The sequence below is a fragment of the Orcinus orca genome, chromosome 11 (genome assembly GCF_937001465.1).
Source record: "Orcinus orca chromosome 11, mOrcOrc1.1, whole genome shotgun sequence".
Taxonomy (NCBI): domain Eukaryota; kingdom Metazoa; phylum Chordata; class Mammalia; order Artiodactyla; family Delphinidae; genus Orcinus; species Orcinus orca.
Genome location: NC_064569.1, coordinates 45,539,040 through 45,566,671, shown reverse-complemented (window position 1 = coordinate 45,566,671; position 27,632 = coordinate 45,539,040). Strand labels below are relative to the sequence as shown.

Genomic DNA, 27,632 nt, shown 5'->3' with positions numbered 1-27,632 from the left:
ATCACAGCCCTCTAGCTCCCATTTTCCTTTTATCATCTCCGTGACTAACACCATTCAGTGTGAGAGATGCATATAGGAGAGGAAGAAGAAACACTGACCCTCCTCCCTATGGCCCCAAATGAGGAGGGTATACTATGCTTAGAAATTGCTAAATACATCATTAGATACTAGAGAGTATGACAGAGAGAAGAGAGAGACATAGCAGCAGCTTTTGATATATAGGTACAGAGTACAAAGAGATACAGAGTAAGAGAAGACATCATACATAGTACAGTCGGACAACAAGGATTGGGGAAGGGAGTTAGTATCAGAGACCACAGGTTTGCAGCATGCTGAGAGAAGAGGCCTCAGTCCCTCTTAGAAACTGGGGAAGAAAGAGAAAGAGGTTGTGAGGAACCACCTTGCAGCCCGGTCACTGAAGAGGAACAGGGTGGCATCTGTGCCAACTTGGGTTTACAGTCCTGTTACTTTGATATCAACAGCCAGACGCCACCCTGCCATCTCCTGCTCCTCCACCCACAGGCCTTCGCTAACTCTCCCTCCCCCATTCCCACTGCTTGCTTCTCATGCCTTTCTGCCTACGTGCACCTGGCCTATTACCCTGGAAAACCCCTGGAGAGGGCTCAGCTTGGATGCCGCCCACTAGGAGACTGGCCATGTTCTCTCGTTTCTCGTTCTCCAAGGATCCAAGGTGGACAATAAAACAGGATCCCAGTGCCCGTTTTGAGCCATAAAGCAACCTGGCGAGAAGCCTGGTGACACACAAGAACCAGGAAGGTGCCTGTGCTGCTAGGAGAGCACAGGGAACAGGGGAGAGGACCCAGGACAGAGGTGAAGGTGGGGCTTGGAGGTGGGCACACAGCTGTTTTCCACCTCCACTAGCAAGTTTGGAGGGGAGTGCTGATACAGCAGCTAGACGAACAAAAAGTTAGATTTCCTGGGGCATTTGCTAAAGCTCATTGGTGACATATACAGATATGAGGAGTATAGGACACAGAGATCTCCCAAGGTCTCCTAATAACCACTAGGTTCTGTGACCTGTGTTGCGGCTCTAGATGGACACTGCCCTTGCCCACTTCTTTTGACATGTTGCAGCGACCCCTAGTGGCATAAAGGCGGTACTGTGGTTCCCACTACGGCCAAGCACAAGGGGGGAGGGGAGGCCAGTGCCTAGGGGACACCGGGCAGTTCTGATGTAGCCCCTGGGAGGGGACAGCAGGAGTTGAGGGACAACTATATAGTAAAAGTTTTGAGATGATTTAAAAAAAAGCAGGAGAAACAAAGAAGCTGAGGGCAAGAAAGGAGGCAACCTGAGGCTGGTCAGAGGAAGCGGCCTGAAACTACCTGAAAGTGCAGGTATGCAGCAGCCCGTGTGGGAGATTAGCTGGCTGCCGTCTCTTGGTGGAGAGGGAACAGCTTGGCCTGGTCTTCAGCCTCGTAGCCGCATGGCAGGTCACTCCTGGAAGAAGAGACCCAGCATAATCACAGCATTGTCAGCTCCGTATAAATGACAGCATTCCTGTCACTTTGCTCTCTCAGCATCCCGGTGAGATAATGAAGGGCAGGAATACAGGGCAAATCAAGGCCAGAGAGATAGAGCTGACTTGCCCAAGGTCACAAAGTTCCCCAAAGTAGGAGGGAAACCCAGGTCATCAGACGTCCATGGCGTTTTCTCCCAGCCCCCATAGCTGGCATGGGGAGGAACCACAGGGAGAATTGGAGGAGGGGACAGTGTTCTACACCGAGGCTGGGGGTGACTGGACCTCCTGGACAACACAGTGATGGCGAGAATGGTTCTCATTTCCTCCTCCTTTCCCCAAAGTCTCCAGCGAACCTCTAAGTAAGGCATGAGGGAAATGTAACCATTTCTTCTGGTCCCACCCAGAGAGCCCAAGAGCAGTGGCAACCGGCGTACCTATTGTCATTGATATCTGTGGCATTTCCTGAAGAGAACATCATGGAGAACACAAGATTGGAAGAAGGAAAAAAGAGATTGGGTGTTACTAAAGGTCTCCTCAAACCCTCTCTCATCCTAATCCCTTGGAGAAAGAGGTAAGTGTCTTGGCAACATAGCTGCCATCTGGGTCTGTGGCACTCGTCTTAAACTACCCCAAGCTGCATCATTATTTTGTTTGAGAAAAAGCCTCCCTCAGCCCTCACAGAGGAGAGGAGAAGGGGAAGGGAAGGGAAGGGTTGGGACAGGCACGTGACCAGAGGAATCCACTTCTAAGCGTCCAAGACCCTGAAGGGATGCAGTGTTTGAGCTGTAGGTGCAGGGTCACTTACTTTTCTGATACTTTTCAACTTGCCCTGGGGATCCCACAGGCTGGTTACCCATCTTTTTCACTCACCATTGTCCATGTTGGCCTTCTGGTAGGAAGCCAAGGGGGCTCCAGAAGATGTGGCCCCACTGCTGGTACAGGAGTTTGCAAAGCTGGATGGAGCAGAGGAGAGAGATGCAACCTCTGGCACCCACCTTCCACTATTCCGAGGACCACTGATCCACACTCACCCTCAGGGATGAAGCCATCCACCCCTCCCATCCCCAGAGACCAGAGGACAACAAACATGGCCTCAGGCTGGGAGGGCAGATGCCCACCTTCTAATCAAAGGTGTGAAGTTGAGAAAGGGTTAGAAATGAAGCTACTTAGGAAAAGAATTAAGTCTCACCCAATAATTAACCCAGTCTTATGCCTTATAGGGTGCAGAGAGCCTTGGGTTGGGACTTCAGCCCGCCCACGGTCACTCACTACATGTCTGAGGTGGAGCTAGGTGCCGCCTGCAGGTACAAATTCTGGTAGTTCTGGAAGAGGCTGTTGGTGTAACTGATGCACTCAGGGCTCCGGGTGCCATAGGCGTTGGTGGGTGAAGATGCTGGGTAGTGGCCAGGCCGGACGGGTTTGGCTGCGGCAAAGAAAGGAAAATGACCGTGAAGAGGCTATTTGTTACCTTGCAGTTGCCCTGCAAGGTCATTTAGCTAGAGCTGAACTGAGTTGCAAGTAAGGTAATTCACTTTTCTACTGTTTTGTAGTGGTGGTGGGGTGAGGCTGGGGTGGGGTTACACTGAGGAATTTGCTGGGTTCCCCCAGGTGGTGATCCCTCCCGTACGCCTGTTGACGCCCACTCCCCACTCACCAATCTGGGCAGAATGGCCCCGTTTGCTGGAGCTCTTGTACCGAACGGCCTCCTTGATGCGGTCCACCTCCTGCTGGTACCGGCGCTTGTCCTTCATGGCGCCCTCCTTGGCCTCCTTCAGTGCACCCTCCAGGGCCTTAACTCTCTCAGCCGTAGCCCTAAGTCGTTTTTCCAACTTAGGAAGCTCACAACGCAGATCTGCATTGTCACGTACCAGCTGTGGGACGAGCCCCGGCGAAGAGGCGGGGAGAGAGGCGAACAAGGCAGCGGAGTCGGGGGTGAGGGTGGGAGAGAGAATAAGGAAAAGTCATGTCAGGGAAGGTGGAGACCATGTGGTTTCCTCCAAAGGCCTCATTCCCTTTACCTAATTGCTGTTCTGGCCAGTTCTTTCCTTCTCCCTTTAGCAAACGGTGGTCAGGCATTAAAAAGTTCCATCATTTTCCAGGCAGCAAAAACATGCCAACTCCTCTGTAGCCCAGAACGCTTGGGAGAGCAAGAGTTCCAGTCTCCTCCTGGCCTAAACACCACCAACCCCCCAATAACTCACAGCTGGTGCCAGACCAACAGCCCCAGGGCAACCATGGGAATGAGGCCCCTCCCCCTCCCCCAGAGATGACTCTGTGGGCATGCACAGGGCGAGGCAGCAAGAGCACAGTAGCAGTTTGGAGGGTGGAGATGGTGTTGAGTGCAGGTTAGGTGCAGTGTAGAGCAGGAGCAGAAGCTGGAATACAGGAGCCCACGCACCACACACACACGCACACACACACAGACACAGATACACATACACACATGGCCGCCCCATAGGAAGGAAAGAAAATGTTTTGAAGTCTCACAAACATTTGTGCTCATTACCTTCATGTTCAAGGATTTCCTGGGCTGTCCCTCTCCCCATTTAAATTAAGCTACAGCGTGGTATTAACCACCTTGCATCCAGAAAAGACTTCCTGATCTTTTTACAAGGTTTCACACAATGACTAGGGCCCTACAGATTGCAGGAGGAGCCGGCCTTGGAAGATATCAGGTAAATCAGTGCAGCAGGGAACACTGGGAGAATTGTCCCTTTAATTTTGGACAATCTACAGATTATAAACAATGTTTTGCTGTGACAATAACTTAGCTTAATTTGTAATAGGGTTATGGCCCTGGCTATTTAAGATTCTGTTGACTGAGAGGTTTCTACATCACTCATGTTTTCCTTTCTAGTCTTGTGTCCCCTGAGGTAGGATATTAGGAGTCCTCTCTCCTATAGGTGAGTAGCTTTTGGTCTTTGAGACTTAGAACAGAGGCAGAGCCTTCATGGGGGAAAAGGAAAACAGCCTGTGATGTCCTGAAATGTGCCACAATGTGGATGAACCTGGAGGACATTATGCTAAGTGAAATGAACAAGTCACAAAAGGACAAATCCCAGATGATTCCACTTAGGTGAGATTCTTAGAGTAGTCAAAGTTATAGAGACAAAGTAGAATGGGGGTTGCCAGGGGGTGGAGGAGCAGGGAATGAGGAGTTATTATTTAATGGGGATGGAGGTTCAGTTCTACAGGATGAAAAGACTTATCTCTGGAGAGGGATGGTGGTGATGGCTGCACAACATTACAAATGGATTTAAGGCCACCGAATGGTGCACTTAAAATGATTAAAGGTCATACATTTTATGTTATGTGTACTTCACCACAATGAAAAAAATTGGGGAAAAAAAGCAATGTAATATGCATTTGGATTAAGAAGGAAAATGAACACAGAAATGAAAAAGAATGACAAAACCGATTACAAAAGTTTCTTCCCTTTCAACTTTTCTATAATGTTGTTTACACTGTTTTATAATAGGTAAAGGGGGAAAGATGGTACTAAAGCCCTCTGCAGGTCGAAATAAAATAAATAAACCCTGTGGACTACCATTGGGCCACCGTTCTAGGATTTTCTTCATTATTAAAAAAAATAAGAAGATGTACTGGGTATTTACTATATATGCTGGGTATGGCACTGGGAAGAAAAGAAGTTTAAGCTGTAGTTTAATGAGAACATGAGTTTAAAACGAATTTTAAGGTGGATTCGAAAAGAAGGGAATGAAGCATAGGTTAGGGTTTATTTTACGAATCAGTTAAAAGAGCCAGTTGACAGTCTGTTGCATCTGTCTGCAAGGCTCAGCTATTTGCCGCTAGCCAGGGTGCTCCTTCTATGTATGCCCCAAACATTTCCTGTCCTGACTCCTTTGGACTGCCCCTTCCACCTCCCCACCCCATACCTTTGAAACCCAGTCTTCCACCTAAGGAACCGCAGCAGCAAGGAGGGGGATAGAGAGGCAGCAACTTAATACACAGGAGTTTTCACTGGCCCTGACCAGGGGCCAGTTGGGCCGTCTGAGGACATCATGTAATTGCCCTGTGTGCCTGCCCCAGGCCTAGGCAGAGGGAGTCCTCTCCATGAGAGAAAGCCCAGCTTCCTGACTGCTTGTCTCTCTGCTCTCCATCTTTGGCTAACGTCTGACCAGTATCCCTTGTGTACGGTCACGGCCCCATGCCTCTGAAACCTCTATCAGTTTCAACCTTTCCCTCCAACAGCGTAGGCCTGGGGAATTCCACTTTGAGCAGAGGCAGGCTGGGAGCTTTGGGAAAGGGAAAACAGGCATAGAACCAAGAACAAGGTAAAAGTGGAACCAAATACGGGATAAAGAAGGGATTTGTAGGAAAGGGAAAAGTAAGGAAAACATGCAAGTAGATTTTCCTAAATCCAAGGGCCTCCACAGATTTAGGTATCCTAGGCTCCCGGCCTCAAGAGTTCTCTTCACCGCTTACCCTCACTCTTACCTGTTTGTGAACCTTTGTAAGCTGTTCCAGGTTGTTCTCAAGAAAGGAAATCTTCTGCTTTTGGGAGTGAATCCCCCCACTGTCCTCGGGCTCCATTTCTGCACTCTGATGAGAGACAGAGGCAGGGGAAAGGTGTGGCTGTCCTGAGGCCAATCAGGTCCCACCCAGACCAGGTCCAGCCAGCCCCACTGAAGCCCACGGGGTCTGGAGAAGCCTGGGGAAAGGGGGAGGATACGGGGGCTGGGAAGACCCCGAGACGGCACTCACTTTCTTGACTCGAGTCGTGACGTCTTGAACGAACAGCTTGCGAAGGTTGTGGAGGGTCTGGAGTTCCCGGGCCTGGAAACAATGATGAAAAATTGGGGTCCTCCAAATACCCGGTCACCATTCCCCCTCCAAAATTACTGGACCCTTCAGTCTCTCTAGACAAATGAGTCACTCATCCTTTAGGAAAAGGTGCGTCCTGATCATGCCACAGACTGACTTTGCAGAAAGGCTAGGAGGAATGGGGTTAGGAAGAAATCGGGAGGAAGAACTGAAGCCCTCCACCCATATACCCTGTTAACCTGGCAGAGAAGGAAACCACTCACAACTGTCTCCTCCAGACCCTTGAGGTCCTGCTTGGACTGCTCGTGTCGCTCATACAGAAATCTGGAGGAAGAGGGAAACAGAAGAATCCCTCAGGGCCTCCCTGCCTCCCTCTCTCCTCCCTCCTCCATTCCTTTGATCTATATTTTATTATTATATATTACACAAGTTACCCATGTTCACAGTGCAGAAATTAGAAAAGAAAAAACAAAGATAAGTAAACGAGTTCCATAAAAAGCCCATGATTCTACTACTTACAGATCAAACCACCGGGAACATTCTGATGTCCATCTTTCCAGACTCTTCCATGCATGCATATCCCACATAACTGTTATGGGATTACACCATTCCTACTGTTTGTAACCTGCTTTTTACACGTCACAAAACATCCCCCACATCCTTCCATGTCTGCTAATATTGAACAGAAGCCTCCCTTTTTCCCCCTTCCCCACCCCATCGAACTGTTCTTCTGAGGCACTTGCTTCCTGTGGTCACCATATTCACATCTAGATTGTGTCTTGCCTCTGCAGCATGTCTGAGTAGGGTCTGCAGGCAGACCCGTCACTCACGTCAGCTCCTGGAGTTTGGTGCTTTTCTCATGTTCTTCATTCTTCAGCTTCTCATAGTCAGCCTGAAGCTTCTCCAGCTCTAACTGGAGCTTCTGATTCAGGCTGCGGGGGGCAAGGAGGTATTGGGGAGAACAAAAAGACGTCAGCAAGAGGCAAAGGGAAGCCCAGCTCCTCAAACACTTTCCTTCTTCTATACCTTCGGGTATCAGAGGCAGACTCAGGCCACTGCTTCCATGACAGGGTGAGGGGCCCTGAGCTATCTAATCAGAATAGCCTTGCAGATAGGGACTAGTCCTCACTCCTTGTACCTCCTGGAGCTGGGCTGCAAAGTCGTGTCATTGTCAGGGGAATGACACATGGAAGGTAAAGAACCGGATCCTGGTGCAAGAGGGAGCATCTGAGTAGGCACAGCAAGGGGAGGGGACCAGGTGGAGACGAGCCTCCCTGGGGAACTCTTACTTACTCTTTGAGCTCGTCAATGGTCTTCTGCTTCTCATTGATCTCGTCCCGGAGCCGGGCCAGCTGCCGGTGATGGGCCTCCCGGTGGCTGTCCATCTGCAGCTCCAGGGCCTTCTGCAAACAACCCCACCCCAAGCTCAAAGCTAGACTCCCAGACACCCGCTCAGTGAGGACCAGCACAGCCCTGCTGGGCTCCAGTCCTCCCCACGCCTTCCCCACTCACCTTCACATCTTCTGAGTCCTGTGTGTCTGGCTCCTTATCCTTCAGGGCCACTTCATGCACAGTTTCTGAGGGAGAGAGGGGAAGACAGCTTACATCAGACCTACCTCCTCCGGACAGAACTTCACATTGTGACCAGAGCTCCAGGCACAGCAAGGCACGTCCACCCAGAATGGGCCCACAGGGATGTTCTTCTGGGTGAGGACGGTCCAATTTCATACAGCAGGGACACAGAACAATGCAGGGTTTATGGTTCATGGAAGCTGAGCTACGCGCAAGAGCGTGCTAAGCGGCATGTGAGTTGGACTCCACGATTTCAGTCTAATGCTTTGGTGAGTGTGCCGTTGGGTGGTTTCCTGTGATGTTTGTCACTTTCCCTCCCCGTCCCCTCTGCGATCTTAGATCCCAGGATGCAGGGGTTGGACGTTTAAGAGGGCCTCACCCTGGGCTTGGAGCTTGGCCAGCTCATCACTCAGGGAGTCATAGGACTCTTCCAGGTGCCGCTTCTTGAGCTCCACGCTCTGCATGTATTCCGTCAGGGAGCGGATCTTGGCCTCATGCTGGTGGGGTGAGGGTTCATGACAGGAAGAAGAGGGATGCAGCAAAGGACCCAACTCCAGGCAGTGCAGACCTCCATAAGCTCCAGCTCTCCTCCCTTCCTGCTACACCTCCCATGGGGATGCAGGGTCGAGGGACATTCCTCTGGAGACCCTTCCTTTAGACCCTCTTGGATCAGAGGGCAGTACCCCCCGATCCTTCACTTCTCTAGCCTGGACCCTCTCACGCTTCCCCCCAGCTCTTCTGTCCTTGACTTCAGTTGACCCTAGGCTCTTGACATAAACATGGGTGCTAGGAGTTACCCCATAAGCACAGAGTTGCCCGTCCTCTCCCACGGCACCCAAAGGCTCTGGACCTCTGCACTCACCTGGGAGATGAGAAGCTGGCAGGATGAGAGCTCCCGCCCAGTCACTTCCATCTTGCGGTGACATTCGACCTGGAGGTTCTCCAGCTGCCGGCACCGTTTTACCACAGACTTGACTTCGGATTTGATTTTGCTGATGTAGAGTCGGGCCACAGTGAACTCCTCCTCGATGGCCCCGCTGATCTCCACCGGCTGTGGGAGAGCAAGGGAGGGAGGAGGTGCCTCTCTGCTGCCGGGAAGCCCTTTATCCATTTCCTTCTACTCGGCCTAGCCCCCAGGCACACACACCCAGAGACACAGACGGGTATGTTCCAGATGACTTCTAGCAGCTCTGTATCACCTGTCATTTCACACTAAATCCCTCTCTCTGTGCTTAAAGATCCAATTCTGACAGTCACCTTCTTTCATCCTGTAGAGCAATAGCATATTCTGTAGTCAAACTGACCTGCTTGGTCACCCAGACGGGCCACTGTCACTGCCACAGATCTGCATATGTCATTCCTAACTGTGTGCTCCCATCTCCAAATCCTGCTATAAGCACATCTCCACTGCTTCTTTATTCAGCAATGTGAATTTCAGTTGGTGTGTGGATTTAGAATGTGTGTTTCAGTTGAGTCTATGCAAACCTCTACCTGCTTTCCTGTGTCTAGTTTGCAGGCGTGTTTCCTGGATCTTTGGCACCCCGCCTTTCCAGTATCCCTGAGGGCCTGGATTGTCTCACCGGCACCTCCCACCAGTGCCCAGAACGAGAATGACCTGAACAAGGCTGCCACCACTTTCTCCACTCACCAGCTTAATCTCCCCGTTGCCCACGATGACACTGAACTCACTCAGGTCCTTCATCAGCCCGTTCAGCACCTCAGCAATTCGTTTTCGCTGGTGTCCACTGACCTCCTGTAGCCGCTGCAACTCAGACTCCAGGGACAGCATGGTGGCCTGGGGACAGCCCTTCAGGTCATCCCATCGCCATCTTCCTGCTCCCCTCCCCAGCCCAGGCGGAGGCCTCTCCCTTCATGCATGACCCTGATGGCTGCGATGAAGAGAACACAAGCCCTGCAGAAGGGTCTGGAAGAGAGAGGGGTCAGAAGGGCCAAGTGCAGTGGCGGGATGGGGAAGTGTCCCACGACACACTGAACGGCAGTGCAAAGGTGCAAACGTGATCCTGCCCCATCAGGAAGCAGAGGTCCCTTTGGATGTGGAGGATGTTCTGAGGCCAGGGAGCTCCGAGCCGGCTACTCACCACCTTCTGAGACAGCTCATCCACCAGAAGCTGGTTCTGCTGGCTCTTCTCTTCCACCTCCTGGGACTTTTGGTCGTAGTTCATGGCCAGCTCCTCCAGGGCCTGCAGCACCTCCTTCACCTCGTCCTTCGCGGCGTCGTTCTCCGACTGCAGGTGGCTCAGCTCCTGCTGGACCTTCTCATTGTCTCCTCGAGTGGACACCAGCAGCTGCAAGGGAGGGGCGAGCCACGTGAGGAAGTCCTCTGCCGGCGACCACTTCGACGGCCCCTTGGTCTGGGGAAGCTGAGCCCCCCACCCAGGTATAGGTCTAGGAGAGAAGCAAGGGCCAAAGCAAGCGTCAAGAGGAAGTGGGCTTTCCGCTTCACAGAAGTAGGGCAACAGAATGAAGAAGCACCCAGACTCCGGCATCCGTGCTTTAAGCAAAACCCCAATTAAGTTTCCAGATTTCTAGAGTCTTGGAGGGTGACTCAGCCCTAAGCAGAATGCCCCTTCTTCCATCTTATCAGGAAAAGGTCTTTTTGATGCCTTTCAGGGGTGAACACGCAACCCTCTCCTCTCGTGTCTTGCCCTCCTTCCCGTTACCTCTTCCTGGTCCAGCATCTGCTGCTTGAGCTTCTCTATGAGTTGGCTCTGCTGGTTGATCTCATCATCCTGTTGGAGGCAAAAGGGGTAAAGGCGGGGTGAAGGGAGCTACTCTTTCCAGTGTAGACTTACAGGGTTGGGGTACACGTGGATCCTGATACAAATCCAGCTAGTTTAGGCTTTGATTTAGAAACTCCACATCCTAAAAAAAGAAAGGGGTCTTTCCCTCGGCTTCTTTCCTTGACCCCTGCCCTCATTTTTTTAATCCCTTTCTTCCTAGAAGTTGGTATAACCTTGACAATGCACAGCAAAAGCCTTTAAATGTTCACATCCTTTAACTGAGAAATCCCACTCTCGCGCTCCATTCTAATCAAATCATTCCAAAGCAAAGTCTTACGCACAAGAGACAAAGATGGTCATTTCAGAGCGATTTATAATAGCAAAAACAACCAACCAACAAAAAAACAAACAAAAAACCCTAGAAGGCCTGTAACTAAGTAAATGGTTAAATACATTCTGATAAATGGACTGTTAGGCAGCTGTTTTAAAACACTTTTATGAAGAGTTGTTAACAAAGTAGGAAATTGCTCATTATATGAGGAATGGAAAAATCGGATGCAAAGTTACATATATGGTATCATCTCAATTGCGTGGCTTTATTTCTGAATGGTGGGAGGAGATGATTTAAATTTTCTTCTATGTATTTTTATTTATCTTCCACATTTTCAATAATGAACATTCATCTCTTTTAAAATCAGAAAAACAGCAGGATAATCTACTTCTTTAATCCCTCACTTACCATCCCACTGGGCTCTCACCTCTGTGCCCTGCCCGACTGTCCTTACCTTGTCATCAAGCTGCTTGTAGAGGCGGCGGATCTCCTCCTCATACTTCTGCCGCTCCTCAGGCGCGATGCGCACCACGATGGATGAGTTGTCGTTCACGGGCGTTTCCTCACAGAGCTCAGCTCCCAGGGCAGCATCCTCCCCAGCCAGGCGCTCCGTCTCTGGCACGTCCTCTCCTGGCAAAGGGGTGGAACAAGGTGAGGGATGGGAGAAGGGACAGCTGCATCCGAGGGTCCTTCCTCCCTCACTGTACAATGCGGAGACCTCCAGGCCTCCATCTCTCTTGCCAAATGGACCGTCAACCTTTCGGGGGGTGGGGGTAAAGGCAGTCAAGCCGCTCTCGCTTTCTCTCATGACTGCTCTACTGCACCCCTCCGGAAACGCAGCCCCCCTTGGAGATCGTAGGAGCCCTCTCTGGCTCCCTGCACCCACTGGACCCGTTGCTAACCACTGCGCCACCGGCTCAGCTCTGTCTCCAGCTTTGCAATCGTCTCCTTCTGAGCCTTTGTCTTCTCCTTCTCCTTCTCATATTTCTTCTTCCACTGCTCGGCAGTCAACTCCAGATTCACGGAGGCAGTGTTCTTAATGGTCTTTGCCCTGGAGAGGAGAACGAAGAGATGAGACCTCCATTAAGGCTCACAAGACCCTGAAGGGAGAGCGCTGCAGGGGCTGCGGCAGGGAGTTAGGGGACCCTGCCACCGACCGCTGTCCAAACATCAGGGTGGACTTGGTCTCCGCATCATTGTAGTTGGACGGTGAGCAGCAGATGAACATGGTAGTCCGGCAGTTTCCTCCCAAGGAGTCCTGGAGAATCCGTGTCATTTTGCTGTCACGATATGGAACGTAGCTTTTCTGGGGGAAGAGAGAGGCCGCAAATCAGAAAAAAAAATTCAACGGGGGAATCAGAAAGGATGGTGGGGGAGTTCCCTGGTTGCCTAGTGGTTAGGCTTCCGGGCTTTCACTGCTGTGGCCCAGGTTCAATCCCTGGTCAGGGAACTGAGATCCTGTAAGCTGCATGGCACAGCCAAAAAAATTTTAAAAATAAAAATAAAGAAGGGACAGTGGTGCTGACTAGGGGCGGAGCAACCCATGAACTGGCATGATGAGGTGGGGCATTAGGAGAAGGCAGAAGACGGGGTGGGGCTTGAGGGCTGCGGACACCCAAGGAGCACTCACTGTGCCCTCAGCCAGCGCAGAGATCACGTTCCCCAGAGCTGACAGGGACTTGTTGATATTCTTGGCCTCGTCCAGCACGGCTCCCTCTGCTCCAGTCTTGCTGACCTACCAGGGCACGAAGGGGTGAGTATGTCGTGAGCGGCTGCAGAGGGAGTGGGCTCTCCCCACCTCTTCTCCACGTAAGGTGGCTTAGTCCAAGCAGACGGGGAGAGGGAAAGGACAGAGAAGGCCCTTCCTCTGTTTCCCTAAACGTTCTTGCTACACACCTCACCACACACACACACACACACACACACACACACACACACACACACACACACACGTTATATGATTCCATTTATGTGCAATGTCCAGAAAGTCAAATCCAGAGTCAGAAAGTAGATTAGTGGTTGCCAGGGGATGGGGGAGGGGAGAAGAGGGCATGACTGTCAACAGGTGGTGAAAATGTTCTGGAATTAGTGGTGATGACGCACAACCTGCCAAACATACTGAAAGTCACTGAATTATATGCTTTAAAAGGGTGAACTTTATGGTATGTGAATTCTAGCTCAATAAGAAAGTTATTTTGATTTACAGAAAGGCCACCCCCCTCCAAGGCTTCCTTCCTTGCCCACCCCACCCCGATAGGACCCCCAACCTTCTCGCTCCCTGCCAGGTCCACTAGATACAGCTTCCCACTGAGCTTCTGCTCGGTCTCCATGTTCTCCTGCTTGATGTTGATGAGGAAGATGCTATGGCTTCGAGAGCTGTGTTCATTCATGTCTGTAGGAGGGAGGATGAAACAGTCCCTGTACCACCCCCTGCGTAACGGAAGCCCTCAGCCCCGGATTCCACGGACCACTGCCTCCACCCGCCAAGAGAGGGGGTGTCCGTTGGGACTAGCCTAGCCCCTACGTCTCCCCGGCAGCAGGTCTCAGGGTCACACAGACAAGCGTCCCTCCTCCTCTGGAAGACACAGCCTTCCCTTGCTCACTTTTGCGTCCCTCAGCCCCAGAGGGCACAGAGGAGAGGCAGACCCCACGGTCAAGATCCCCTTGTCTCCCCACTCACTGGTGACAGCCACATGACGATTTGATTTCCCTTCATCAATCACATCTAAAATTTCTTCTGGGCTGGACACAAAGCGCTCAGTACAACCCTGTAGGGGGCAAATGGACAGTGACCCATGCACTTTGATCTGCAAATTAAATTACCTGCACAGTGACCAAATGACCTCTCAAGACGGTGCCTCTTCCCGGGCTCCGGACTCTCCCCAGCCCCTTGGCATGTCTCACCCCACCAGGATGTCCGCCCTCCAACTTCTGGGTGGGCCTTTGGTCTACCGTCCTACACCTGCACTCTCAATACACTGGCCCCACCTGGGTGTCCCATCCCCACTCTCACCTTGACAAACGGCACTCGGTTCTTGTCCTCGTGCACAGACAGATTTGTCTTGGTCACTGAATCAAGACAATTTAGGGTGAGCAAGGCCAGCACTTCCAGCCCCCCACCTCCCCAACCCCTGCACGCTGCAGTCTACTCGGATGGTGGATTCCTCTATGTGCAAGAAGGAGGAAGACTCCCCTGTGAAGATTAAACCCCCTGCACGCGCTGAAGGCTGTTTTTCCTCCTGCAGGATTCCAGCCCCAGGGCTGCAGCTAGACTCAGGCTGTTTATATGTGGGCCTGGGCATCTAAGCTCATCTTCTGACCCTTTCGGTTTGGGAAATTCTTGGTGAGTGGAGGCAAGGGACATGAGTACAAGTGTGTGTGTCCTTGTGTGCCTGCTGCATCACTCACCAAACAGTACCAAAACCCAAGAGCCCAAAAGCAATGTGATCTTTCTCTTCCTTGCCCTCCTCACCCCACCCACCGGGGTTAAACACCACTCACCATCCAGAAGGTCGCGGATTTTGTCCAGGTAAATCTCAAAGTAGGAAACCTGGTTGGGGAGAAAGGAGAAGTATGAAGTGAAGAGGGCCTATCTTAAATCTGATACAGGGATCTCAGGCTAACGCAACCCACTCAAATGGTGGTGGTGGGAGGGAAAGGGCAGAAGAGACTATGTTGGCAGAGAAGAACTTAGGTAACCAGGGTGGAGAATAAGTTGGGGCGCCAGGATCTCAGTGGGTTCATACTAGATCTTCCCCTCCCAGTCCCATAAGAGGATGCCCAGCAGTCATGCCCTGATCACCTTGATGTGGAACTCAAGGTTCTCATCCATGGAGTAGATGTGGTTGAAGATGTCTTGGGCAATTCGAGGAATGATTCCCATCAGCTGAGGGTCGTGCAGCTTTCCCTGGGGAGTAAGGGTATTCTGGAATGAGGCTGGGCTCAGGAGGGATCAGACAACTTGGCGGTATGCAGATGAACACAGAGATAACAGCTGCTAAGGAGACTATCCTAACTTAGGGGGTGGTCACTACCTTTTAGTGGAAGGAGGAGGGAAGTGAGCAGCTCTCTGGACTTTCATTGCTGCTGCTTTTCCAGGTGAAAAGAAGAAAACTGGAGTAGTAGAAAGGAGGGTGAACTGCAGCAGGCTGAAGGGATTCCATTAAACTTCCACTATAACGCTGCCCTCCATTCATCCTCTGTACCAGGCAGCCCTCAATTTCTAGATCTTTCCCTACTGAGATTCCTTGGCCTCCTATTAACACTCCCAGCTCCTCATTCCCATAAAAGTCAGAACCCTCACCTCCATAGTATGTGTCTTCCCTGAGGATGTCTGTCCATAAGCAAAAATGGTGCCATTGTAGCCAGCAAGGACATCTGAAGAGATGGCAGAGAAAGAACACTGGTAGAGAGAAGTGGGGTAGGGAATGAGGAGCCTGAAAAAAGTACATTCTAAAAATACATTCATTACCTTTGACAATCTGCATGGCACACGCATGGTAAACTTGCTCCTGAGTCGTGTTTGGAGGGAATACACGGTCGAAGATATATGGCTTCCCCTGGAATGGAAATAACAGATGGCAGACATCAGCAGGCAGGTGTGAGGGAGGAGAAACACCCGAAAAGGCACCCGTTCTTCAACCTTCTGTACACGTGGACAATTATGGGGATGAGGGAAACCAACGAGAGGCAAAATTTAGTACTGACATCAGGAGTTGTGTCTGTGGGGCAGAATGTCACTGAGGAGCGTCACACAGCGAGACTGCACGAGTGGATCTCAGTCTTGGTGTGATGATTTAGCACTCACCATCCCAGACCCCCAGCCTGGGAAGCCAAATGGGAAAAGACAAGAGGGCCACAGGCTGTGGAGAGTGAAGAACAATATATTAACATTAAAAAATCTACCACTGGGGGCTTCCTTGGTGGCGCAGTGGTTGAGAGTCCGCCTGCCGATGCAGGGGACACGGGTTCGTGCCCCGGTCTGGGAGGATCCCACATGCCGCGGAGCGGCTGGGCCCGTGAGCCATGGCCGCTGAGCCTGCGCATCTGGAGCCTGTGCTCCACAACGGGAGAGGGCACGGCAGAGAGAGGCACGTGTACCGCAAAAAAAAAAAAAAATCTACCACTAAGTTAAAAAATATCTTCCTCAATAGATCCATATGTCCTGATATGAAAAGGTGTTGAAGATGTATTAAGTGAAAGACGCAAAGTTAGGGACAGATGTATAGTATGTTGCCTATTGTGTAAATGAAATACACAAATACCGAACTACTGAGCTGTTGTGGAAATATTAACACAAGCTCTCTCTTTGTGAAAAGAATATATGAAATCAGAAATATTAGGTTTCTGACTTCCCTGGTGGCACAGTGGTTAAGGATACACCTGCCAATGCAGGGTACACAGGTTCGATCCCTGGTCCGGGAAGATCCCATATGCTACAGAGCAGCTAAGCCTGTGCGCCACAACTACTGAGCCTGCGCTCCAGAGCCCGTGAGCCACAACTACTGAAGCCCGCGCGCCTAGAGCCCGTGCTCCACAACAAGAGAAGCCACTGCAATGAGAAGCCCGCGCACTGCAATGAATACCCAATGCAGCCAAAAATAAAATAATTAATTAATTAAAAAAAAAGAAATATAGATCTCCCTTTAGGGAAGCAGCTTTAAGTTAAGAGAAACTGTGAAGCAAGTCACTCAGACCTCCAAGTACTTTCTTTAATTCAGATAATATGTTATAAATCACATGTGCTGATAAGAATGCTAAAGATACACAATATTTACAACCCAGGGAGCCAAACAGAATATATTTGCTATCTAGTCATATTAAAGGGAAGATCTCTGGTAAGATTAAATGTGACTATGCTTGTTCTCCATCATAAGTGACAAACTACTCAGTCGTGTTTTCCCGTCATTCGGTATAAAGAGACTATGACTTAGTTGTCAGATTATTTTACTAGAGTCCATCTTTCTTCAACTGATATGTAAACCTTCAGATCTATGGACACCAGAGTTTGGGAGACACGTTTTAACTAATTAAGAAAAGTCATACTTTATTATAAGGTGTATTTTTGGATCCTGGGACATAATAGGTCCTTCAATTTATTCATTTTCTATCCAATCACATTATAAAATATCTTATTAATGTTATTAGCTTCTTTGTTCAGTCTTTTGAGTTACCAAGTATGAAATCATATGCATGTAATAGTTTTGTCTCTTTCTTTCCACTGTTAATACCACTTATTTTATTATTTTATCTTAGAGTTCCCCAAACAACATTAAATTGGGATCACTGGTTTCCTTTTTACTATGATGTATGCTATTGGTGTCAAATAAACAGTCTTTGCGGTTCAAAAAAAAAAAAATCATAAAAGTTGGCTAAAGCTGAAGATGTGGGTCTAGGTATATCTACAATATTGCATCAACATGTGGAGAATTTTTTTCCAGAAGGAATTATATAGAAGTATTAACGTACCGCAAAAAAAAAAAAAAAAAAAAGTATTAACAGTGGTTATTTGGGGGAGAGAAACTGGGAGAGAGGAGGCTTTCATTTCTCAGTCTGTATCCCGGAAAGTTTACATTTTTAAACCATGTACAAGTGTTTTGTTTTGTCTTGTTTTATTAATGCCAAAGAGAGTGAGACGATAGTGTATTATTTTGTTTCCTTCTTTTTACTTCTCTGCAAAAAGGAAAATATTATTTATACTAATAAATATTTTTTAACATTAAAAAAATTTTTTTAAATCTGGCTTATAATAAATATCTACCTGGAATATTTATCTGGTCTCTGTGGTGAAAGATTCTGAAGCCCAAAAAACAGAATCCACAAAGAGAAAGAAATTGTGAAGGTGCTCTCTACAACTAAGGGAGTACTGTAAACTGATAGAGGCTTTCTGGAGGACAATTCTATTAAATATTTAAAAGTCCATGCTGGTCATACTCTGTCCCAGCGATTTCAATGCTAGGAATTTATTTTATGTGTGTAGCACACTTGCTTAAGCACTTAAAGATGTGTGTAGAAGGATGTTCACTGCAGCCGTTTGTATCCAAGAAAAACTAGAAACAGTTCAAACATCCATCAAGAAGATATCGGGTATGATACCTCCATAATCTACCCCCATTAAAATGAGCAAGGTTGGGGCTTCCCTGGTGGCGCAGTGGTTGAGAGTCCGCCGATGCAGGGGACACGGGTTCGTGCCCCGGTCCGGGAAGATACCACATGCCGCGGAGCGGCTGGGCCCGTGAGCCATGGCCGCTGAGCCTGCGCGTCCGGAGCCTGTGCTCCGCAACGGGAGAGGCCACAACAGTGAGAGGCCCGCGTACCGCAAAAAAAAAAAATGAGCAAGGTTGGTTTACATATATTGACATGTCCAAGACTGATCATGTGAAAAAATAAAAACAATTTGTATAATGTGATTATACATTTTTAAAAAGTATATGGATAGAACAGTCTTAGAAAAAAGACACGTAAGACTGTATATAGATCTGTTAATGGTGGTTATGACTGGAGAGCAGAATGACAGGAACTTATGCTTACTACATTTTTTCTGTGATATGTAAATATTTTACAATGACAATGTATTACTTTGAAATTAAAAAAAGAAAATAGAATAGGTGATGTTACAGAAGAATGTGTAATGACAAGGTACGCACAAAATAATTTTAAGAAAAAAGTGGTTTTTAAAATAGTATGCAGTATAAAAAAACACACACAAAAGAGTATATGAAGGATTAGTCCATGTCTGTAAAAAAAATTATATATATGTATATATGTATAGCTTGCACAGAAAAACGTGTTAACAGTATCTATCCTTGGACAGTGGGATTTTAGGAGTTTTTTGCTGTTGTTGTTCTTTTTGATTTAGATTAAAACTATTCCAAAATGAAAATACATAATTTTTAAATAAGAAAAAATTTTAAACAAAGATATTAATATTCTTACTACATAAAGAACTCTCATAAATTAGTAACAAAGGACAAAACTAACCAGAAAAATATAGACAAGAGTTAGGTACTAACAACAGAAGAAGAAATACAAATGTTCAATAAACATAAAGATGATCAACATTTTTGAAGAAAAAAACAGTAACATCATTTTTCACCTATCAAACTAGAAAACAAAAACTTAATTGTAATATGCAGTGTAGATGAGGGTTCAAGGGGGTATAACTTCTTCGAAAGGAGCATGCTCATTCTTTTCTGGTAGGACAGTACATCCATACTTCTAAGGGGCAATTCAAAAATGCATAATCAAAATCCTTGGATTGTACATATCCATTGACCCAGATATTCTAATCCTAAGAATTTGTACTAGGGGAATATTTGTAGCAAATATTTAGCTACAAGAATGTTTATTATCAACACTGCTTATAATAATGAGAAATTGAAGACAACTGAAAGGAGTTACATTTAGGGGACTGGTTAATACAAGGAATTGATTACACTATGGCATGTACATATATTTTATTCTTTGCTGCTATTTAAAATGATGTCATACATATATACACTACTATGTCTAAAATAGATAACTAAGGAGAACCTACTGTATAGCACAGGGAACTCTACTCGGTGCTCTGTGGTGACCTAAATGGAAAGGAAATCCAAAAAAGAGGGGATACATACGGCTGATTCACTTTGCTGTACAGCAGAAACTGACACAGCAGTGTAAAGCAACTATACTCCAAAAAAAATTTTTTTTAATTAAAAAATAAAATGATGTCATAATAGAACACCAATAAATCTCAAAAAGGAGTTGAGTGAAAGAACTGAAACTCAAAGAGCACATACTGTATTATTCCTTTTATATCAAGTTCAAGAATAAACAACACTTATTTGTAGTGACAGAAGTCAAAGTAGCGGTTGCCTTGGGGTGATACTGACAGGAAGAGGGCAAAAGGGAGCTTTCAGGGGCAATCAAAATGCTCTAGATTTCAATCTGGGTGGTGGTCACATAGGTGTCAAAATATGTTATAAAATTCATCCAGCTGTTTGCATAAGATTTGTGCACTCACTGTATGTAAATTATACCTCAGTAAGTGCTATCATAAAATATCACATCACAAAATGATGTGATAATGGCTCTTAAAATATGAATTACGCACAACCTCATTGTTTATAAGAGAAATGAATATTAAGACTATAAAGTAGCATTTTAACCTATCAAAGTGGCCAAAATAAAATAGTTTGACGATGGGACTTCCATGGTCGTCCAGTGGTTAAGGCTCCATGCTTCCACTGCAGGGAGCATGGGTTCGATCCCTGGTCAGGGACTTAAGATCCCACATGCATGCAGTGGCCAAAAATAGTTTGAGGATGCATTGCACTGGCTGGGCCCTTAAATATACATATGGTCGTTCAAGTGTTTGTAATAGCAGATGACTAGAACAACCCTAGATATCCACATCCATCAATAGAGACCTGGCTAAATAAATTATGGCATGTCCCTACAATAAATTATACAGTTGTTAAAAAGAATGATATCTGTGCTGATATAGAAGGATCTCCAAGACTCATTGTTAAGTAAAAAAAAAGCAAGGTACAGAACAAAATGTATAGTATGTATACTATAGTATGTATACTATATGTATATGTATACAAAATGTATAGTATGCTATCATTTGTGTTAAAACAAAGTACATGCATGTATATATGTATTTGCTTGTAAATGTATGATATTCTTTTAGAAGGATCCACAAGAAACTGGCAATAAGGCTGCCTTCTGAAAGGGGAACTGGGTGGCTAGGAAAGAGGAGTAGGAAGGAGGCTTACTTTTCATTGTATATCTTTTTATATCATTTGAATTTTGTCACATGTGCATGTAAGACATTAGAAAATTAACTTAGTTTTCTTAATAAATAAAATTATGTAAAATATTTAATGATGGTGAAATAGTCATGATATTTGGTGAAAAAAGAGGTTACAAAACAATATAGTTTATGATACACTTTTATTAAAATTATTATATGTATATATGCAGGAAAAAACTACTGGAAACAAACACATCAAATTGTTAACAGTATTTTTTGGGGGGGTGGGATTTTGAGTGAGTTTTAGTTTCTTCTATGTGATTTTCTTTGTTTTTAACTTTGTCAACAATTAAAATATATAAGTGTTGTAATCAGATTATGATTATGTTTAGAATTATTAAAGAAAAATCTACCTTGATTATTTTTAAGATTTGAGTGAGTTTATGAATTGTTCATAGGACTTTTGTGAATTTTTCACCCTTTTTATCTATACCGTTCGTCATTACACTTCATTACAAAGAATAAAATTCTTATTACACAGAATAAAATCATACAGTGTTACAATAAACAGATTTTAAGTGGCCTTGACGCCTCTCCTTCTAAGTGGTAATATCTTTCTTTCAATTTGTTTTATTCTATCATTGATCCTTGATTCTTGAATTGTAATCTAACTCAATATTTCTCCCATCCAGTGGCCAAGAAATAGAAACAAACAAAACATGTCCATCTCAGGCCAGTGACTCTCACCTCTTCTCCACCAATGATGTCTATCCGTGCTTCTTGAAGCCAGGCATGCAGCCAAAGGGGATTAAACATAACTCTCAAGCCAACCTCGCCGCTCCCTTCTTCCCTTCTGGGAACGTGGGGATTAACTCTCTCTCTCTTCTCTAACACTCCCAGTTACAGGATTCCAGAGGGTGCTGTGGACTCAATGAAATGGAGGGCGCTCTCCAAGTGCTGAAGGTACTTATTGCCCAAGGAACTCCTTTTCCTCAGCCTAGGCTGGGAGGAAGGAAGAGACCAGAGAGGGAGGAAGGGTGGCATTCTCGGAACCATGAGGATAAAAAATATCCAAGAGCTAAAAATGGGTGCACTTAGTAATCTCGTGAGCTGAGAAAGCCATGGATACAATTCTAGGGTTTCTGGGAAGGCCTTCTACCACTTCCCTCCTCTTGGTTGAGCCCTTGAGTCCCAAATCTAGTTCATTTCTTAAGATTTTTATATCTGTTGAAGTACAAATGTCTTTTGATTTTCTATTGATTACAGCCACGGTGAACTCGTTTTGTCAGATCTTTTCATGAGAATAACTAGACCAGTGGTTTTCCACTTTTTCCACTTCTAGACTGCTCACATAGGAAGCATCACCATTATTCACATCTTTCATGACATATTTATTCTAAGTCAGACTGTAGTACATTGTGGGAGATTTCTTATCAGAATCTGGGGAAGTGTACGTACAGTTAGCAAAAGCCATTTCTGATGCCCCCTCCCAGGACTCTGCCCAGGCCACTTTTCAGCCTGGATCACTGTGTAGACCAAGTGTTTCCTGAAAGCAGGGATTCCCTCTAAATCCCCAACATCAAGCATAGTCCCTGGCCCACAGGATGCTCTTCGTAAATATTTGTTAAAGAAGCACAGATATTGATGGAAGAAGAGAGCAAGAAGATACTAGGGACCTGGATGTTTGGATGAAACAACCAGTAAGAGGGGAAAATGTTAACCACTGCCCAGTTGTGCCAAAGGTTAGCTTGTGGGGAGACAGCACATATAAAATGATAATAACATCTAACTCTTATTGGGAGTTTATTATGTGCCTGTCACTGTGCTGAGCAGTTTATATGCATTATCTCATTTAATGCTCACAGCAATCGTAGGAAGTAGGTACAATTATTATTACATTTTATAGATGCGAAAACTGAGGTTCAGAGAGGTAAGGTAGCTTGCCCAAAGTCAAACAGCTGAGAAATGGTAGAGCAAGGTTTCAAACCCAAGCAGTCTGATTCCAGACCCACACTGCCAAAGGGATCCCAGAACTGACGTACCAACACTGCGTCAGATCCTTATCGTGGCTTTTCCTTCCCCTACCCCACCCGCCCCCCTCCATGTGGGCATTTCTCCAAATGTTTCTGGACAGAGCTAAAGCCCTTCATCACTCCCTTTTGGCAACCTCACCCCCTTTTTCAGAAGAATGCAGTTCTCCCACCCATCCTCTCCAAGGAGCCTCCCTCACCATCTCTACCTCCAGGTAATAATCCAAGACTATGTGACTCAGTACAGCGTCAGGGACTAGAAGACTGTTAGGTCAGAAACACTCAGGGAGACCCTCCACCTTCGAGGAATGCCTCTGAGCTCCACTATGTCTCCACCCACAGCAGTCTAAGCGCTCCTCAGTGCCTATTCCAGAGGGCTTCTCTTCAGAGTCCCCCAACCCAGGACTCTGTTCTCCTCTGACCCACTCTAAGCTACCTTGTCTCCTGTCCAACTGTGTTTCCCAACACTTTCTGGAGTTTTCCACTGTGTGTGCTGACTAAAGCTAATGGGAGGGCCTAAGATCAGGGGTCCAAAGACGACCAACCTTTTCAACCTTTGCTAAAGCACTTGGTAGAGGCTGAACTTCAGAGCACCAGGACTGATTTCCATAGTGACACCCCTGGGGATTGTTGCCATGGTAATGCTGGAGAGACACTGGCCACAGTGAACATTACCTCCCCTCTCCATTTTCCTTTACAGACTCGCCCAAGGCTAAGGGGAGACTACTCCCTCTCTTCAGACATCAAAGGAATCCTGAGCCACCTCAAACAATACTGACCCTGTTCCAATAATCCTGCCGGTCCCAACCTGGCTTTTCCAAATGAGGTACTTGGTGACCCTGCTTTTCTGCCTCCTTAAGAACCCACTTAACCATCAGGAGACCTAAGGTAGGTAGAATGTGGTAGATACTTGAATGAGGGAGGGAAGGAGGGAGGGAGGGAGGGAAGGAGGGAGGGAGGGAGGGAGGGAAGGGGAGGGACAGAGGAAGTTGGGGGGGGAGCGGAGAGGCTATGTGTTTCCCTGCTGTCATCCCTCCCATGTCTGGTATAGATGCAACAGCTCAGACAGCAGGCACTCTGCCCACCAAGACCAAGGCAGAGAGACACTTAAAGGGGTCCACTTAAAAAGTCACAGTGGATTCTGAGTGACCCAAAGAGCAAAACAAGGTACATAGCACACACAGACAGTGACCCAGACACCCTTCTACTATGACTCAGGCCATTAACTTGGGCAAAGCTCCATCCCCCAGATTCCTGGGAGAAGTCATGGGGGGCCGGTGTGGATATGGCTCACAGGGCTGTCTTCCCAGCTTATTCTCCTACATTTTGCCAAGCAGAAAAAGCCCATGAACATTAGGGACTCTGTAGCCCAGAGCTAGCCGCAGTGCAGAGAGGAGAGCCGTCAGAGAAAGGAGCAGGGGTTGGGCTTGGAGAGATTAGCCTCTCCCACCTTCATCCTTCCCTCACCTTCCCAGACATCCTGAAGCTGCTTGCTCCATGAATTCCTCAGTTTCCCACACACTGGTCCCCAAAGGGAGCTAGAGGGAGAGAGAAGAAAGGGAATGGGAGATTTCTTTCCCTTGTTGGGACCCTCAAGGCACTCCTCAAAATCACTTCTCCTATAGCCCTCATCCTCCGGAATGAGGAATGAATAGAAAGGCTGGGAAGGCAAGCTCCAAGGATGCTGCCTGAGACAAAATGGCCCCCCCATAAGCACTTATCTTGGCAGGAGAGATTGACAGGAAGGGCTAGGGCAAGGGAAGATACAGAGCAAGACAAAGGTACAGGCCTGCAAACATCAGGCAAAACAGATAAGGAAGGAACAGCTGTGGAGTAAGATAGAATCTGAATTGGCAGGGGGCCCTGGGCCTCTCTTCATCTCTCCTCCCTCCCAACCTCCACCACGTCTCTCCTGTTTAGCTAGGCAAATCGGACAGATCAACACAACTCCTCCCAACATCACCCCATGCCCTGCGCCCACCGTGCCAGGATGGATGGCCCAGAGAGCCTAAAGGAGTTGGTTCAGATTTACCTAAAAAACCCAGAGCAAGGAAGCTAGCCTTAAAAGTGGAAGCCTTTTGTGGATTTGTTCCTCTGTAACTACCTTTCTCCTATTTCTCAGCCTTTATGTCTCAGGGGGCCCTCAAGCTCTAACTCTCACAGCTAACGCCCACTGTCCAGACTATTCAGAGAAGAGGCTCCGAGGGTTGATCCAGGCATTATTTTAGCCTGGCCAGACTGACCAGACTGCAAGGTCTAACGTCCCTGAGACAAAGAGAAGCAGGGGCCCTCTCTATGTGGCAAACACACACATACATAAGCACACACACAGGGCGAAAGCACCCACTTGAGTCCATAGTGTGGGTGAGAGAGCCTGGTGATGGACTAGGGCCCTTAGGGACAGGACATGTAAGCAAGTCTCTTCCTAAGGCATGTTTACTCAAAGTCCCAATCTCACTGATTCAGAAGGCCCAGGCTCCCTCCCTTTTTTTCCCTTCATTCTTTTAACAAGCATGCCCTGTGCCAAGCACTGTGGATCAAAGACACATAAGAAGCGCCCCTGACCTTGAGGATGGTCCTTATATGGGCCTCTCCCTTCTCAAACTGGCTACAGTTTCCTGGCCCAGCACCCCTTAAGCCCGACTCCCTATTGGACTGAACCCCAGATCTTTTCACCCCATAGCCTGACAGTCCCAACCAATCTAGGAAAGGAGGGGTAGGTGAGGAATTCCCTAGGAATTCCTTTGGAGCCATCACAGATAAAAGTCCAGAACAGAAAACCGTGGAGGCAATGTGATACAGAAGGAAAGACGTGAGCTTTGGAGTCACAGATTTAGGTTCAGATCCATGAATTAACAGTGTGACCTTGAGAAAGTCATTCAACTTCTTTGGGCCTCAATTTCCTCATCTGTAAAGTGGAAATACTAATACCTTCTTCAGAGTGTTGTTTTGAAGATTAAATAATATATGTAGAGTAACAAGCACACAGTAAATACTAGTTCTCCTTCTTAACAAGGCCTCTTCCATGGGTAGGGGCTGTCATGACGAGGTAGAGGAGATGGCTTACTACTTTTTATTGGATCATCAAGAGAAAGGACGAATACGCAACTACTTGTTAGGATCTCAGGGTTTGGTTATTTTTATTTGTTAGGGTGAGCTGGGGGGTCTGAAATCCTCCTCCTACTGTACCTGGGAGAGAAAGGCAGACATTTCCTTAGGACCCAGAGGCTCCCCCACCAAACTGGGTGTGGCACCAACATATTTCTTTCTCTGAAAACCCTTCATCAGACCTGTGCCCTCCCCCCAAGTCCAGGCTGTAACTACTTCAGGGAATGATGGAGGCCTTGATCCTAGAGTCCACTCTCATTTATACCTCCGCAGAGACCCTGGACTGCCCACCTCTCATCTAGCCCATCCACTAGTCTCCCCCTTCCTGGGAGGTGGGGGGTAGAGATCTGAGCCAATAACAAAGGGAAGATGCGCTTTCCCTAGGGAAGAAGGAAAACATCAGAAAAACATGGGACTGGCTCTAGGGGTGGGGACGCTGCAGAGCGCAGCAAAGGGGAATCCGGTCCCCTGATCGCGGGAAAGTAGCCCCCTCTCGCTCTGCAGAGACTCGGCCGCCGGCCTGGCCAGGCCACACCCAGCCATCCTGATGCAGGGAGAGGAGGGGCTGCGGCGAAAAGGATGGAGGATGAGCGGTGGAGAGAGGGCGCAGAGACAGGCAGGGGCTGAGGCTCGGTAGGGGAAAAGATTCAGCCTCCCGCCCCCTCTCCGAAATTCCCTCCAGGGGCGGCACTCACCCCAATAACGACGCTGTCGTCCCCTTGGAAAATGGGGATGAACTTGTCCCCCCGCAGAATCTCGGCCTGGTTTAGGGGCCGAAATCGGCAGAGCACCTTGATGCTACATTCGTTGTTGGTCTCGGCCATGGTGGTCGCCGGTGTGGGGCTGGGGCACTTCTTCTGCTGCAGGGGCGTATGTGCTCCGGCGGAGAGGGGCTCAGCTGAGGCCCAGGCGGAGGACAGGCGCTCGGTCTCTGGGGCTCAGAAAGGCGCGGCGGGCGCCTGGACGAAGGCTGGGGAACAGGGCCGAGGCGCGCTTCCTCGCTCCTGCGGCACCGGGATGCGGGAGACCTGGGCGTCTGGTCCTCTCTCGGCGCTCTGCCTCTCCGCCCCTTGCGCTGCAGCGCGGCGCTGCGGGCCTGGGCGGGGCGGCGATGGAGGAGCGGGGCGGGGCTTCCTTCGCTGGGGGATGCCACGCCGCGGCGCCCACCGCCGAACCGCGGCGCCTCTGCTCTTTTCTCGCCTCCTCTCCCCACCCCTAACCCTCGGAGAGTATCTGGTCCTCACCCCTTCCCCACCTCAGTCACTCACTGCGTCCCACCCCCTGCATCCCGGACCCGTCTGTCCCTCGCTCGGACTCCACCCCCCTGGAAGGGCTAAGGGATCCGAGGTGGGCCTGTCTACTGTCCGGGGAAGAGAGTCAATAGTGCTTACACCTTTATTCCAAGGCATCCTTCACCCCCATCACAATCCTCTCTCCAAAGTGGGAGCACACCTCTCCTCCCCTCTCCCCACAACCCTCGCAAAGATTCCCAGCCCACCACTCAGCCTTCAAGGGCAGCTGCCTGTACCCCTATGGAGGTGGGTGTCCAGATCCCATTTTTTCAGAGAGGAGGGTCAAAGGAGGTCTGGGTCTTCCCTTCCCCTTCTACATCCAAAGGTGCACTCTACTCTCTCCCCAACATACACAATAGGTCCCCAGTTGGAAGGAAGAAAAACTCCTATTCTGGCCTATTAGAATTCAAAAGCAGGTAAAATTCTTATTTTTGCCTCATAGGTTGGGGCTGGGATGGAGGTGGGCAAGAGTAATTTTGCAAGAGAAAGGGAGTCAGAAAGCAGTGATGGAGGGGTGATGATGGCGGTGGGTAAGGCCAGAGGGGATTTGAGA

The 27,632-nt window shown here is 48.1% G+C and overlaps 1 protein-coding gene across 2 annotated transcripts; it reads right to left on the bottom strand.

Annotated features, from left to right (window-relative positions):
* Window positions 1–199: 199 nt before the first annotated feature.
* On the bottom strand, window positions 200–26,888 carry KIF5A (kinesin family member 5A). 2 transcript variants are annotated; one of them, XM_004276545.4, is made up of 29 exons: window positions 26,483–26,883; window positions 15,382–15,469; window positions 15,214–15,287; window positions 14,713–14,817; window positions 14,412–14,460; window positions 13,924–13,979; window positions 13,591–13,678; window positions 13,178–13,302; window positions 12,541–12,645; window positions 12,068–12,216; window positions 11,813–11,961; window positions 11,365–11,540; window positions 10,520–10,588; window positions 9,938–10,144; window positions 9,487–9,633; window positions 8,701–8,889; window positions 8,218–8,335; window positions 7,779–7,843; window positions 7,560–7,669; window positions 7,097–7,198; window positions 6,530–6,590; window positions 6,207–6,278; window positions 5,940–6,044; window positions 3,136–3,352; window positions 2,751–2,904; window positions 2,352–2,434; window positions 1,916–1,943; window positions 1,345–1,459; window positions 200–364 (listed from the first exon to the last, which is right to left on the bottom strand). In XM_004276545.4, the coding sequence occupies exons 1-28, from the start codon at window positions 26,609–26,611 to the stop codon at window positions 1,381–1,383; spliced, it is 3,099 nt and encodes a 1,032-aa protein (XP_004276593.1). In that variant the 5' UTR covers window positions 26,612–26,883; the 3' UTR covers window positions 200–364; window positions 1,345–1,380. The 2 variants fall into 2 exon arrangements, with proteins under 2 accessions (XP_004276593.1, XP_049549805.1); XM_049693848.1 differs by lacking the exons at window positions 200–364; window positions 1,345–1,459; window positions 1,916–1,943; ... (1 more) ...; window positions 2,751–2,904; window positions 3,136–3,352 and adding an exon at window positions 5,294–5,398 and having other exon boundaries at window positions 26,483–26,888.
* Window positions 26,889–27,632: the final 744 nt, after the last annotated feature.

What these genes read in the sequence shown, in the direction of transcription:
- KIF5A (XM_004276545.4), bottom strand. Translation starts at nt 26,611, where the DNA reads ATGGCCGAGACCAACAACGAATGTAGCATCAAGGTGCTCTGCCGATTT. An exon ending in ACCGAGTGCCGTTTGTCAAG is followed by an intron (nt 13,679 to 13,923) that starts GTGAGAGTGGGG and finishes TGCCCCCTACAG; the next exon opens with GGTTGTACTGAGCGCTTTGT. An exon ending in GGCCAAGCTCCAAGCCCAGG is followed by an intron (nt 7,844 to 8,217) that starts GTGAGGCCCTCT and finishes TCTCTCCCTCAG; the next exon opens with AAACTGTGCATGAAGTGGCC.